This window comes from Sus scrofa, chromosome 10 (assembly GCF_054392235.1).
Source record: "Sus scrofa isolate SSC_HxYL_T2T_F1_AM1 chromosome 10, Sscrofa_HxYL_maternal_Yorkshire_Landrace_v2.0, whole genome shotgun sequence".
Classification (NCBI taxonomy): Eukaryota; Metazoa; Chordata; class Mammalia; order Artiodactyla; family Suidae; genus Sus; species Sus scrofa.
Window position 1 is genome coordinate 21,788,073 of NC_139392.1, and position 16,020 is coordinate 21,804,092.

At 40.0% G+C, this 16,020-nt stretch overlaps 1 protein-coding gene and 1 long non-coding RNA gene across 6 annotated transcripts in view; one reads left to right on the top strand and one right to left on the bottom strand.

Moving 5' to 3' along the window:
• The window catches only part of CNST (consortin, connexin sorting protein), a 92,802-nt gene extending 83,649 nt beyond the window's left edge, over positions 1-9,153 (top strand). For all 5 annotated transcript variants that reach the window (XM_084979346.1, XM_021064469.2, XM_084979347.1 and 2 more), the window contains 2 exons: positions 3,536-3,671; positions 6,221-9,153. In XM_084979346.1, coding sequence (XP_084835472.1) covers positions 3,536-3,671; positions 6,221-6,426 — 342 coding nt within the window. In that variant the 3' untranslated portion in view covers positions 6,427-9,153. The remainder of the gene's footprint in view (positions 1-3,535; positions 3,672-6,220) is intronic.
• LOC146398858 (uncharacterized) lies at positions 1,500-15,897 on the bottom strand. The gene is made up of 3 exons (XR_014817526.1): positions 15,381-15,897; positions 4,619-4,828; positions 1,500-3,788 (listed from the first exon to the last, which is right to left on the bottom strand). It is a non-coding gene; the product is annotated as an uncharacterized LOC146398858 (long non-coding RNA).
• Between the last annotated feature and the right edge of the window lie 123 nt (positions 15,898-16,020).

Here is a 16,020-nt window from a genome sequence, read left to right on the forward strand (position 1 = left end):
TTCGTCACCACTGAGCCACGACGGGAACTCTACAGATGTGTTTTTTAAAGAGTAGTTTGAAGAAAACACATTTCTATGTGTCCCACCTCAACCTACTTAGAAACCTACTGAAAAACACTTGGCAGTCTTGAATGAGAGCTCAGACTAAGACCATGGCCTGGTTTTAACTTACTTGCCCTTCTACCATAAAATTAAAGGAAGCTGTACTAGTTATTTCTCAATTTTTTTTTTAAATTTTTGCCTGGTATCGTACATAGGAATCAATGTGTGAGGGGTCATTTCTAAGACCTTTGCCCACAACTCTTGCTGAACTGAAGGGACCACACCCACCTGTCGTCTAAGAGTTTCCCCGTTGGCTTGCATCTCCTATACCTGACCTTGTCCCACCACCCCTATAGACTACTCTAGGACCAGAGGGCAGTTAAAAAAGCTCCCTGGAAAAGATCCCTGATTGAAAGGAAATCATGGGGAGCACAGCACATTCCTTCAGTTCAGACCCTGAAGCAGGCCTGTCTGCTGAAACAAAAGGTCCGTGTGGGAGAGAAGAAGGAAAAGAAAGTAAAAGTTTTGGTTAGATTTTTGCCAAGAGTTAAGTGCTAAGTCAGGGGACGGTGTCAAGACAGAAGTATCGACTCACCCCACACAACTGTAATTTCTCATACTTGACTTCTTTCCTCTTTTAAAAGTTTGCCAGAGTTCATTGCCCTCCATAGTAACTAAGATGGGGCCACTTGGGAAGGCTTGTATCCTTAATTGCATGGCTTTCAGAGCCAAATACCCCAGATGAGGCCAAGCAGAGGCTGAGTATAGCTACCTTACGTAGGACTAGCTTCTAAGTCTTGGAAGCAACATTCTCTATCTTTCCACATGGTTTCAAGAGTTTCTCTAGGTCTTTTAACATCCATTTATTCCTATTTGCAATTTACTATTGGGTCTGTTTCTTGAATTTGCATATTTCAAACTCATAAAGATATGAGTTCACAGTAATGCAACTCTGGGGCTCATCTTCAGAATTGTTCTTATATATTTTGCATTGCTTTTTCTAAGTAGTTAAAGCAACTTGAAAACACATGTGATGGGTGAATTTACTCTTGGTAAATGCACTGTTTTATTTTATGGAGAAAATAGTGAATGAATCTATGAAAATTCCCCCTTTCTTAACATTTACTAAAAACTTAAAAATTCGGTGATATAGCTTTAGTAGTAATATACTCACTAAAATTAATTTCAATTTTCCATCTTTTGCTCTTTAAAAACTTATTAGGACTTCCTTCCCCGCCGAAATACCCAGTTTCAACAAGGTACTTACAAAATCAGTTTTCTTCACTGTATGAAGAGGCTCTTTAATGTTGCTTTCTAAAGAAAGATTTGAAAGACTATTCCTTTGCATATTTATACTTATCATTTTACTGTCACTAAAGTACTTTACCTTTCTCAGAAGAAATGCATCATCTGAAACACATATTTCCTATAAAAAGAATAAATTGCCGGCGTATTGATTTTTTTTTTTTTTTTTGAGATAATGGCTTCTATAGACCCATGTTCAGGGAAGCCAGTTCAGTAGAAGACTATTTGTCCCTAAAAGTTATTTGTCCCTAAAAGCCTTGAGTTATAAAAAGAACTAATAGAATCTATAATATTTCTGCATAGCTCATTATCAGAGAAGAGCAGCTAGAACTGAAAGTTAAGTGTTTTAAACCACTGATCAGATAAATGACGTGACAGGCAGTCCTCACCTTACAGTGATCTGATGGCAGCATGTCACTGACAGCTACAGTGTTAGGCCCACAATGCCCAGTTGTGTCATCACCTACCGCTGGTCCAAGTGGGCATCTCACAAGTCAGCTTCTGTGAATCAACCTACTGCTTAGGGGGCCTTTGATAAGGCCCCCTGTTTCCCAGCCTGGCTCTACCAAGTGATGGTTTTCTCTTTCTCCCTCACTTTGGAGTCTTTTCACTCCTAAATGGCAAGGGTTTCTGTTTTCGTCTTTGTTCTTAAATAAAGGGTTGGGTGGATGGCGTTCCCGCCGTGGCGCAGTGGTTAACAAATCCGACTAGGAAACAGGAGGTTGCAGGTTCCATCCCTGGCCTTGCTCAGTGGGTTAAGGATCTGGCGTTGCCATGAGCTGTGGCATAGGTTGCAGATGCAGCTCAGATCCTGTGTTGCTGTGGCTGTGGTGTAGGCTGGCAGCTGCAGCTCCAATTCGACCCCTACCCTGGGAACCTCCATATGCTGAGGGATCGGCCTTAGAAAAGGCAAAAAGACAAAAAAAAAAAAAAAAAAGGTTGGGTGGAGGCAGAAAAGAAGTGTCCCATTTGAAAACCTAGAAGACAACAGAGGAAGAGGTGGAGGTAGGGGACTAAAGAGATGATAGAAAGTAGATTCTTTTTCTATGAAAAGCCAAATATTGAATATTTTAGACATTATGGTTTGTTGCACCTATTCAGTTCTGCCATTGTAGCTGCCATACGCAGTATGTAGATGAGTGGGTTTAGCTGTGTTCTAATTAAATTGTGTTTACAAAACTTGGCAGTGGGCCTTTTGCCTCCTGGCCATAGCTGACCAAACTTTGCCTACTACAGGGTAATATGTCCCTAGTAAACTGGGTTTGAGAGATATTCTAGAAGAGAAGTCCTTAAAATATTTAGAACACTAGAGCATTATTTAGTAAATGCATAGTTTTTCAGAGGAACTGAGGACAACAACTCATTTCGATGTTAAAGTTGATATCACAAATATTTTGCCTCACATATTCATTTCTTAAAAATTGCTGATGAATGAAAAAACCAATAGTGAATGATCAGCCTCTGTTATAAAGCAAATCCCAGCACTAACAGTGAAAGAAGGAGGGACCATAAGGAATCCTTGTATCGATGACTTAACAGGGAAGTGGAACTATGAATTGGGGTGGTTAAAGGAGCCCGGAGTTCCAGTCCATAGTGTCACACTGCCTGGCCCTGGAGTCAATTCAGGGCTTTAGAAAAGCAATCAGAGTTTTAGACATGTATATTTGGCAGTCATCTGAACAGAAGTGAAATTACTATTCTGTTAGATTCTGAAGATTTTTGATTTTTTTTCCATAGGAATTGGATAAACTCTTAATAGAAATTCAAATTGGGAGTTTTCATTGTGGCACAGCAGTACAAACCTGACTAGTATCCATGAGGATGCAGGTTTGATCCCTGGCCTTGCTCAGTGGGTTAAGGATCCAGCGTTGCCATGAGCCGTGGTATATAGGTCGTGGACATTGCTCGGAGCCCGCATTGCTGTGGCTGTGGTGTAGGCTGGCAGCTGCAGCTGCGATTCAACCCCTATCCTGGGAACTTCCATAGGCCACAGGTGTGGCCCTAGAAACAAAAAAACAAACAAAGAAACAAACCTGTTGAACTGAATCAGCCTTCTTACGATTCCATGTAAAACATCATTGATATGTCCACCATAATATGAACTGAATCAGCCTTCTTACGATTCCATGTAAAACATCATTGATATGTCCACCATAATATAACAGACAGGTCTTATCATCTGTGACAGGTTGTTCCTGCCGAAGGACTGGTCTCAATATTAAAGAAGAGGAATGATACTGTAGGAGACCAACCAGCCCAGATGCAGCAGAAACCATCTAAGCGAAGAGTGAGGTTTCAAGAAATAGACGACAGCTTGGATCAAGGTAAAGTGTTGGGCCCTGCGTCTGGCACAGTGATGTGCAGTGTTTGCTGGAAGAATGAATTGATGTACAGTAAGATGTTTGGTAACAGGATTCGTAAGGAGAGTGTCACATTATCATCTGTAAAGAAACACAGAGCATCAAACTATCGTCAGTTCTTAGGTAATCCCTAAGCATTTTGCAAGTTCAAACTTCATCTCATTCCCCTCTTATCCTAGAAATAGTCCTCAGTGTTCAGGGCTCATTGCAGTTTCCTAGTTCAATGTTCTGTTTTCTGGTTTGGGTTTTTTTTTTTTTTTTCATGAGTCTGCTACTTTTGTCTTTTCAGTGGCAATTCGTTCTCCTTCTCTTCCTTCTTTTTTTTTGGCCATAGCCACAGCATATGGAAGTTTTTGGGCCAGGGATTTAAACCCAAGGTGCAGCTGTGACCTATACCACAGCTGCTGCAACACCAGATCCTTTTAACCCACTGCGCCAGACCAAGGATGGAACCCGTGCTGCCACACACTGGATCTGTAACCCACCGCACCACAGCAAGAACTCCATTCCTACTACTACTTGATCGATGTGGAAAATATATATGGATTACAAATATTATCTCTTTGGTGATTTCTTCTTGACTCTATAGAAAAAAAGTGTCTCCCAAGAGCAGTTTAACATACTGCTACTGTTCGATATTTTTTTTTCTTCCTGAGCCTATATTTCAGACGGTCATTACATTTACCTAAGGCCTTCATAAAGCAGGGTGAGTGTTTGAAATATAGCCAGGAACCTGTCAGCATCCTTCTTGTGTTTACAAAACAACTGCATTGTTAAAACAACTGTGTCAACATGTGGATGTGCTTTCTTAGTATGACATAAAGTGACAGCATTAGAAGTTTCTAAATTTTTATAGTTATAAAGGTGGTAGGAGCCTTATGAATAATCTGTTCCCCTCCCCCTCATTTTACCTCTGCAAATGGCTTATAATTATCGTAGTCTCATCCAGATAAAGTGTTCGATTCTTTGTTTGTAGAATTGTTGCTGAATCGTTGTATAGTCGAGGAAGCCTGGATTTGGAACTGACATCCCTCCTTCACTCAGTAGCATTTCATCTTGGACTAAGTCACGTTACTTGTGCTCAGTAACACCTCTGCCTCTCAGTGTTGGACAGCACAGCTCTAAACAGTTTCAGTGCATGTAGAAAAAACCAAAATAGATGTTTTTAAATACATTGTAAACATTTGTATATAAATATATGCTAATGAAGAAAAACATAGACAAACTAGACTATTAACAAAGATAAGGGGGTGGGACAGAATCATGCTAAGAAAAGAAAAGATGGTAAAAATACTGAACTGACAAAAACCATAAAAACCCCCAAGGAACACAACATGAATGATGTGATCATATTTGTTCATGTGTATAAAAATTATATATGCATGCATTAAGTATAAACTATTAAATCTGTTAATGTCTATTAACTATTAAAATCTATAAAACTATAAATATGTAGATTATGTAGATAATCCTGCCTCTATAAAAATCCTGAAACCATATGTGTTTGATAAAGAAGGCTGCACATCACATTTAACAGTGTTTGCCTCTTGGTCGAGAGGGGAGTGTGATTGGGTAGGAGTGAGAGAGTCCCTTAGACTCTTAGATACGTTCATGTTTAAATTTTTACAGGGAGAATATATTCTCATATTACAGTAAAATCTTGCAAGTAAATTCTCTTTGGCTTATGTTGAGTTCTAGAATTTGTGTGTGTGTGTGTTTTTTTTTTAATCATAAAAGCAATATATGCTAAAACTCAGTAGAGAAGCAAAAAAGTATAAATCCTTCAACCCTCCCTTGGGCGTTCCCTCCAGGTATTGATTAAAGTTTCAAAACATCCTTCCAAAACACATTCTGCTGGAATTCCCATTGTGGCTGACTCTGATTCAACCCCTAACTTGGGAACTTCCATATGCCATGGGTGTGGCCCCCCCAAAAAAGAAAGAAATCACATTCTGTATATGTGTATGCATACATGTGTGTGTAAACACTGATATATACATGTGGGTTTTTGTTTGTTTGGGTTTTTTTGGTTTTTTTTCTGTATTTGTCTTTTTTGGGGCCATACCCACAGCTTGTGGAGGTTCCCAAGCTAGGGGTCTAATTGGAGCTGGTGCCACCGGTCCATGCCGGAGCCACAGCAACGCCAGATCCGAGCCGTGTCTGCGACCTACACCACAGCTCACGGCAACGCCAGATCCTTAACCCATTGAGCAAGGCCAGGGATCGAACCCACAACCTCATGGTTCCTAGTCGGATTCATTAACCACTGTGCCACAACGGGAACTCCTAAATGAGCTAGTTTTAATTTTAGCACTCACAAGCTCCACAGGTGTGTATCTCTGTAGTAACTAGTAAGTCCTTGTACAGTCTTTAGGTGCACTAGCTTTCTGTCATTGACTGTCCATGCAGAGCTAATATTAGAAACGCAGAGCTGTCTTAATCAGTGAGCAGATAGCAGATACTAGGATTTAATTTTGTGTCAGTTTAACCTTACTCTGCTCTTATGTTTGCAGATGAAGTTGGAAGTGGTTCCTGTATTTTACTGGTCTTGCTGTGCATAGCGACGGTTTTCCTTAGCATTGGAGGAACTGCATTATACTGCACTTTTGGTGACTTGGAGTCACCTGTTTGTGTAGACTTTGCAGACAACGTGGACTTCTATTACACTAAGTTACTGCAGGGAATGGCAGAATTGAAACACTGGATCTACCTCTCCTAGCAGCGTTCAAGTGGGACCGGCATGCCGTCATTGAGAATCAAAGAGTGAAACTTTCTAAACAGCTTTTATTTCAGGAATTCTGTAACATGCACCTCCCCCCCTTCCCCAGCGAGGAACCTTGAACGTCAGAAACAGCAGTGTTAAGAGGCAATCCAGGGGAACTCTTAGAACAGTCCACCTCATGAGGCAGATACTGATCTGAGCACCATGGATAGAAGGACTGTTCTTTGGAGAGCATGTCCTCCGCCTCCTCGCTGCTTCCTGGTGTCCTGAGCTACACTGAGCAGAATTTAACAGGGCAGCATTGGAGCCAAACCATTTGTGGCTGCCTTGAAAAGCTAATGGTTAAAGGACACTTTTGGTTTACATTTGTTGGTCCAAAGACATTGCTTCCAGCCATCATGCAGTACATTTGTGTGTCATGAAAAAGGGTTACTTTATGGTTTCAGTGTCTTTTTTTAGTTCACCTTGGGAGCTATGTATTTTAGGCTTTGAGCACTCTTTCCAGATTTGTTTTCCATTTGTGAAATGGTTATGTGTTTGTGTGCACGCGTGTGCGTGCGTGCGTGGATCTTTTAGACATTTATCATGAGCAAATACCCAACATAGAATAACAAAGATTATTCTTTTCTTTCCTTTTTTTTTTTTTTTTGGTTTTTAGGGCTGCACCCACGGCATATAGAGGTGCCCAGGCCAGGGATCTAATCAGAGCTACAGCTGCTGGCCTATGCCACAGCCACAGCCACAGCCACAGCAAGCTGCGTATGTGACCTACACCATAGCTCATGGCAACACCAGATCCTTAACCCACTGAGCGAGGCCAGGGATCGAACCCACAACCTCATGGTTGCTAGTCAGATTCGTTTCCGCTGCACCAGGACAGGAACTCCAAGATTATTCTTTTAACATGACTCTAGATGTGCAGGTACAAATCTTTCAAGAAGGCATAATTGTGGAATAGATGAATTGTAGAAATCTTGGCCCCCAGTTGAGGAACTGTGTCAGATCTATGCCAATTAATATGATTCACTAGCCAGAAATTAATCACAGGCCTAGAGGTAAAATTAAAGCGCTCCCTCTGAGTCTCAGGCAACCAAGTTTCATCATGGATTCAGTGCTTCCTGATATAATGAGTGCTGGACTCAACTCAGTTCATTAAACTCTTATTGAGCACCTATTATGTTAAGAACCAGAATACAAAGATAAATAAGATATTAGTTCCTATTCTAGATGTTTTAATTCTGGTCTTATGTAAAATAAATGAATACTTTGGAAAATGAAATTAAATCATATGTAATTCAGTATTAATAGATCATACATTCAGATACTTGAATGTGCATTCATATAATGGGCTTGATTTAGACCTATTATGGAGTCGTTAGGCGAAAATTCAATCATAAATAGACAAACGTCTGATTTTTATTTAAATCTCAATTAGGTGGCATTTCCTTTTCTAAGGTACAGTAGTCTAACAATTAGGAAGCATAGCTTTTGCTTTTTATATCATTGGCATCATTCTAAAAGAAACAAAACAAATGAATTACAGGTTTTTAGCAGTGATCATTATTTCATGCTTTTCTGTTAGGATCATTTGAAAGAAAAAGAGAGAATTTACTTTCTAGTTGTTACTGGCTGGTACAGTACCTCCCTTTGTGTTTCTGCTTATTTATTTAGACTTATGATTTTTAAAGGGCTTTTTGTATAAGTTGAAAATGTGTCATTGAGCATGTATTTGATTTTTCCAGTGCTAGCTACTTAATTACTGTGTACTTAGCATTTTGATTTTCTATAATTGCAGCTCAGTGTGTGTTTAGGCTTGTTTATTTTTAAATTGATGGTTTATTTTTATTCATAATACTCTTTGACTTATCTCTATCATGTCACCATAAACTATAATATTTTCAAGGATTATAGATCAAAGATATTTATTTAGACGTGTACAAGATACTGAAATCTAGATTCCTTATACTTAAGGCTGATTTTATTAGAAGATTATTTTAATGTTCTATTATAAATTTTAAGAATTTGTATTCAAATTGTATGTAAAATATGTAAAATGTTGATGGTACTATCTGATGTGGTTCCGTAAAAGACATTCATAAAGTCTTCTATGAGGGGCGTCCCCAACATAGACAAACCTCTTCTGTTTTACCCTCTTGATTTCTAGCTAAAGAAATTTGGTGATGCCGATTTCTGCCAGTTTTATGTCAAGATAAATCCTCCTGTTCACCTCTTTTTAGGTCACTACCAAAGTCCTAAGTAATCTCTAGTGTCATACTTGCTTATTGGCCACCACGGCCATTACTTCTGAAACTGAAGACTTCCTGGGAGCCTTCACACTGACATGAAAGAACTGAGATTGCATTTTGGTGCTCTGGGGGTCCAGTGGAGTCTCAGGAGAAAACCACGTGTGTCCTCAACTGCTTCCCAGGGAGGGTGAGGTGAGCTCAGGAGCATAGTGATGTCTTGATTTAAAATAGGCATGAAATCTCAACTAGAAAAATTAGGGCAACTTTAATGGTCATTTATTGCATGAATTGGAGTAAGTCCATCTGGTGATGAGAGAATTGTTGTCTCTCACATAAAAAAAGTTCATCCAGTTTTACAATAATGTAATTTTTTTCTGTCCTTTGAAAGAACTAACAACTATTTGTAACTAATCTTCCTTAAGAACTGTATTTGAGGGTAACAGATCAAGCTTGTAATTTAAAATCTACACCAACAAAACGTCTCAGAGAGCTTATTTGAACCCCTCGGGTCCTGAGAAAAAATGCTCTAAACTGAAAGTGAAATCATTTCAGAAATTGGTCTGGCTGCACAAGTAGGTGGCCCTCTATTTGGGGTCATCTAACAGGTTCCTCGGGAAAGGCCCCTGTGCTACTAAAACACCTCCCCATCTGCCTGAAACAGCCACTGACATTCACACTAAAAACTCATTCCTTTAGATTTATAAATCAAATCCCTCTGGAAGGTTTACTTTATTGAGCTGTGATTTGGGTATTATAGTAAGAGGATTTGAAATCTGAAGGTAGGCCTTATTCTGAAGGGACAGATATGAATTGGGTCTTGCTAGAGTGGCAGGGGGATAAAGGATGGGAGGGGAAGGAGAGGGTGGAAAGGGGGTGGAATGGAGAAATAAAAGAGGGGTGATGGAAAAGAACAAAGAAATCTTACCTCTTAATCTAACTGAAGCCAACTTTGTGGCATTTAATGCCAATCCAGAAAGAGACTGAATTTTTGTGCTCCCACTAATGTGACCTGTATAACTCTATTCATTTCTGTGGGCCCAGTTAACATTAATTCACCCTTATATACTTAATTGTGATGTGTAGATAGTGTTCCTCATTTACTCATTTGATGTTTAGCTCAGTAAATACACATTCCTTAAATCAGATCTTATTTTAACTCCCAAATCCATACTTTCCCTTTGACCATGTTGCTTCCAACTTGAATAGAAGTGATCTAGGGTTTATAGCACAAATTCTAATGCCATCTGCTCTTTTAACAACCTCGGAGATAAATATTTAGTGAGCCTCATATACTAACCCTCAAAAAGCCATACTGAATTAAATTAAATTCTCTTTAAGGAATTCTAGTGTCATTTAAATCTCTCTTGGTGTAGGCTACTGGGCATCTCTTCTTCCTGGTCCTAAGAAGAGTAACTCGTAATCGCAAGTTCTTATCTGTTGCTCTGAGGGACAGTACAGAACCAAAAGCCACAGTGTTCCTTGGCAACACTGAAACATCTGCAAGTGTGTCTAGCACTGAGCTGGGTCCTGGGGCTCTCAAGACAAGAAACAGTACCAGCTTAAAGAAGTGAACATCTCCTAAGGTAAACATATTTGTGAAAGGGGAAAAAAGGAAGAAATCGAGGATAATACTACTCCTGAGGGTGGAAACTTGAGCTCATTCCTTCCTACCTGTGTCATGCATTATTAGGAGTCAGATTCTGTCTAGGCCACCTGCATAGCATCTTGATAGATAGGAATCCTTTCTTCCAGCCACAATTCTAGTAACTACTACTTTTTGCTTCTAGTTAGTGTTTGTGGCATTAATAGCTAGGGAGCTTCCCAGGAGTAGAAAGCTCCTTAGCAAGAGTCTTCTTCAAAATTGAAGGTCTGAATAGCACCATTGACAACCTCACAAAACTCCAGAGGCTTCTCCAGTAAATTCTAGCAATCATGTAAGAAATAATACCCACCCAACAAAACACTCTTTCAAAAGGAGAAAATACTTGCTAATTCATTTTATGAAAACAATACTGATCTGCAGACCTGACACATCCTAATCAGAATTCCAGCAACTTTAGAAATTGACAGGCTGATTTTATTTTTAAAATTTTATTTATTTTTGCTTTTTAGGGCCACACCCACAGCAGATTGGAAGTTCCCAGGCTAGGGATCCAGTTGGAGCCGCAGCTACTGGCCTACACACAGCTCACAGCAACACAGGATCCTTAACCTACTGATGGGAGGGGATCGTACCCAAGTCTCATGGATCCTAGTCAGGTTCATTACCACTGAGCCACAATGGGAACTCCGACAAGCTGATTTAAAAATGTTTGGAGATGCATGTGACCTAGAAGATAGCTATTGAACTTATTAGAACAAAACTGGAGGACTTGTACTTCTTGATTTCAAGACTGAAGGCTGCCATAATCAAACTGTGGTGTGGCAAAAGGAAATCCATGTGCATGTGTTCACGTGATCTACAAAGGTGCCAGGGCAGTTCAAAGGGGAAAAAGTCTTGAGCAAATAATGCTGGGACAACTCTGTATCCCACTGGGAAATAAAATTAACTTAGACCTTTGCCTCACACAACACAAAAAATTAACTTGAAATTAATGGATCTAAACATAAAAGCCAAAACTGTAAAACTTGAGAAACAAGATAGGAGAAAATTTTTGCAGTTTGAATAAGCAAAGATTTCTTAGAACACAAAATACTCAAACCATAAAAGAAAAGGCTGATGAGCTGGACTTAAAAAACCCATGGTTGGAGGTTGCTGTGCTGTGCAGTGGGTTAAGGATCCTGCATTGCCACAGCTGTGGAGTAAGTTGCAACTGTGTTTCAGGTTTGATCCCTGGCAGGGAACTTCCACATGCCACAGGAATGGCCAGAAAAACAATGATAAAAACATGTGCTCTTTGAACATTGTTAGGAAAATGAAAAAGCAATCTGAAGATTCCAGTGGGAGATTCACAATACTTTTATCTAGTAAAAGCCTTGTATTCAGAATACGTAAGGATATCATGCAACTTAATATTATGACAACCCATTTAAAAACTTTGAACACCCCTTTCAAAAATATGCATACAGATGGCTAATGGGCACATGAAAAAATGCTGAATATCATTAGTCATTGAGAAGCAGACAGAACTATGAGGTACCATCACAAACCTGCTAGAATGATTAAAGTCTAAAAGACTGACACCACCCCAAGAATGCAGAGGTGGTTCAGCCTAAGAAAATCAATGTGGAGCTTCCATCGTGGCTCAGCAGAAGCGAATCTGAGTGGTATCTATGAGGACAATGTAAAATCAATGTAATACATCACAGTAATAGAATAAGGGGGGGGGGAACTACATGATTATCCCAACTGATGCAGAAAAAAAATTTGGCAAAATCCAACATTCTTTAATGATAAAAACTCAATAAACTAGGAACAGAGGGGAACTTCCTCAGCATGTTAAAGGGCATTGGTGAAAAATCCACAGCTAATATGGTGAAAGACTAACCTTTCCCACCAAGATCAGGGACAAGACTATGCTCACACCACTTACTCAACGTAGTACTGGGAGTTCTAGCCAGAACAATTAGACCAAAAAAAGGTTACACCAGCAAAGTAGCAGCATGTAAGAGCAACCCATAAAAATCCGTTGTGTTTCTGTGTACCAGCAATTAACATTATAGAAAGAAAATTAAGATAGCAATTTCATTTGCAGTAGATTCTGAAAGAATAAAATACCTAGGAATAAGTTTAACCAAGGAGAAGCCTTGTATACGGAAAACTACAAACACTGATAAAAGAAATTAAAGAATGTCTAAACAAATGGAAAGGAACCTTGCATTTATAGATAGAAAGACAACGTTGTTGTCAATAATACCTGAAAGATCTACAGATTTAATGCAATCCTTATTGAAATTTCAAGACGCTTTTTTTTTTTACACAAATGAAAAAGCCAATTAACAAATTTATATGGTATTGCAAGGGGACACAAATAGCCAAAATCTTGAATAAAGACAGACAAAATTGGAGTACTCATATTTCCCAATTTCAAAACATACTGCAAAGCTTCAGTAATCAAAACAGTGTGATGCTTTGCAGTATTGTCTAAAGTCTGGGATAATTATGCTTCCTGCTTTGTCCTTTTTCCTCAGGATGGCTTTGGCAATTCTGGATCTTCGATGGTTCCATATGCATTTTAGGATTTTAGGATTATTTGTTCCAGTTCTGTGAAAAATGTCATGGGAAATTTGATAGGGATTGTATTTAATCTGTATAAGAAACAGCTTGGCAGTGTCTTACAAAGTTCCGTAGACATCCCTACATGACCCAACAATTCACACCTAGTTCTTACCTAAGAAAGAGAGAGGTATGTCCACACAAAAACTTTACACAAATATTCATAGTAGCTCTGTATATAACAGCCACAAGATGGAAACACTACAGAGTTCATCACTGATTAACAATAGAGTATTATTCATCATTAAAAAAGAACAAACTATGCATGCACAAACTAACATGAATGAATCTCAAAACAACTATTCTGAGTGAAAGAACCCAGGAATGAAAGAATATATATTGTGTTTCCATTTATATTACATATATATTTTTTGGGGGGGAGGGGAGGGCCATGCCTGTGGCATGCATAAGTTCTGGGGCCAGGGATTGAACCTGCACCATAGCAGCAGCCCGAGCCACTGACAACAGGATCCTTAACCCACTGAGCCACCAGGGAACTCTATTTATATACAATTTTAGACAATGCAGACTAATCCATAGTGACAGAAACAGACCAGTGGTTCCTTGGGGAACAAAGGATGGTGGGAGGGTGGACGGCAAAGGTCACAGGGCAACTTCTGAAATTGATAGAAAAGCTACGTAACTTGACTATGGTCATAATTTCATGGGTAAGTTTATCTTTCAAAATGCATTGTACACTTCACAGTGATGCAGTTATGTATATAAATTACACCTTAATAAAATTGTTATTAAAAAATAAGTTCAGTTTGTAGCTTTATGACAGTGTAGGGTATTTGGAGGGGCAAGGGAATCTTTGCTATAAGAATACTTTATTCCAGTACTTCCCATCATGGCTCAGTGGAAACAACTCTGACTAGTAACCAAGAGGACGCAGGTTCAATCCCTGGCCTGCTCAGTGGGTTAAGGATCCCGCATTGCCATGAGCTGTAGTGTAGGTCACAGATGTGGCTCAGATCTGGCATAGCTGTGGCTGTGGTGGTGGTGTAGGCCAGCAGCTGCAGCTCTGATTTGACCCCTAGCCTGGGAACCTGTATATGCCATGGGTGCGGCCCTAAAAATATATAAATAAAAAACAAAAACAACTTTATTCACACCCAAAGCATAAGTTCCCAGGCTAGTGGTCGAGTTGGAGCTACAGCTGCTGACTTACACCACAGCAACACCAGATCTGAGCTTCATCTCCTACCTACACCACAGCTCATGGCAACACCATATCCTTAACTCACTGAGGGAGGCTAGGGATTGAACCCACATTCTCATGGATACTAGTTGGGCTCATAACCCACTGAGCCACAACAGGAACTCCCTTGCTGTTGTTTCTTAATTGGACAAAATAGGCAAGAATGTTTGATGACCCCTCATTTGTTTAAGACCTAACTACACAACTAGCTACTTATAAAGTCACTAGTTCAAAATGCGTTGATTTCAGCCCTAATTTAGTTCACAGATTCTGGACATCCTGGCTCCTTCAGAAATGTTGCAGTGTTGATTGAAACACTGTGCTTTTTTTCCTACTTGATGCAGCAGTCCAGATTTCAAACCCAATCTATTTAGATATTCTGTAAGGACAACCTGATCTCCCTCTGGCCAGAAGGCATTGATCAAAAGGGAGGTTTTGTGATTGTATTGCTTTTCTTAATTGCCTTAGATCAAAGGTCAGGAAGGAGATATGCACTTAGGGAGCAGATGAGAATGACGACAGCCTACAGTGGCTTTTTTTTTTCTTTTCTTCCTGTCTCTTTATAGGGCTGCACCCCGAGCATATGGAATTTTCCGGGCTAGAGGTCAAATTGGAGCTACATGCAGCTGCCAGCCTACACCACAACTCACAGCAATGGCAGATCCTTAGCCTACTGAGTGGAGACAGGGATCGAATCCAAATCCTCATGGATACTAGTTGCATTCGTGCCCCACTGAGCCATAACAGGAACTCCAGGCATCCTTTATTTTTGTTTGCTCAATCTGCCAATCCTGACAGTGCCACAGCATAGTGCAGATACTGAGGACAAGAGGGAGAGGCTCATCAGGGTGAGAAGAGCAGAGGATGAGACGCAAGGAGCTCTGGGGTACAGCCTTCAGCACCCCTTTCTGGTTTTCCTAGGTATTTCCAATACATTGGGTGTGTAAACAGAAGATAGAGCATCAGCACAGCTATGAGATCAAGTGCCTGCAGAGGGGCAGAAGGTGGCCAGAAGTTGTTGGCATGTATGGTACTCAAAACACAAAAATGAAAATTTAAGGGAGTTCCCTGGTGGCCTAGCAGTTAAGAACTCAGCATTGTCACTGCTGTGGCTCAGGTTTACTCCTGTGATTTGGAAATTTCCACAGGTGCAGCCAAAAGAAAGAGAAGGAGAGAGAGAATTCAATCAGAGCTTAGAATGTAACGCCAAAAACACAACTATAAATGTAATAAATTCATTGAGTAATAAAAAAAGAATGTAATGCCAAAAATTAATTCAGTACTTTACCTGAAGTGAAAAACCTTGCAAATGTGGTTCTGTGTGATGTTTGTCCTAAAGTGACCATGACATTTGATGATCCAAATTCACAGAATTGTGTTTTAGCCTGGTATCCAGATGTCACCAGCTAATAACAGCAATATAAGAGACAGCCTCTAGTACCCACTTTGTTTTAGCTCTTAGGTCATCCTGTTTTTATTCAGCCTTTGTTCCAGATACGTAATTGCTGGCTATACCTAGCCAAAACTCAATTATTCATTTCTTCCTCTCATGAAAAAAGATGGCATTTCCGTTCGGTGTATTCATAGGCTTAGCTTTCGAAGACTGCTTTTCACCAGCAACTGTGAGCCCCTCTGCCTTTTTGTTTTCACTCAGTGAAACCAGTTTCTCCTGATTGTCTGACCTTCTCTTCAGACAGCAATCTCCATTTTCTGTTTAAAATGATTACTCATAAATAGAAGTACATTAGTATTAGCGGTAGCCCCAATCCATCTGGTCCCTTCCCTTCTGCGCAGATTGATAAATTGGCAAAAGGACAGGAAGGGGAGGGTGGGGGAGCGGGCGAGGCGGGTCCCTGCAGAGCCACAGGCTGTGTGCTCCTTGTGCGGAGTGAGCATCTGTGTGTCCTGGGAGGCACCCTCCCCAGAGC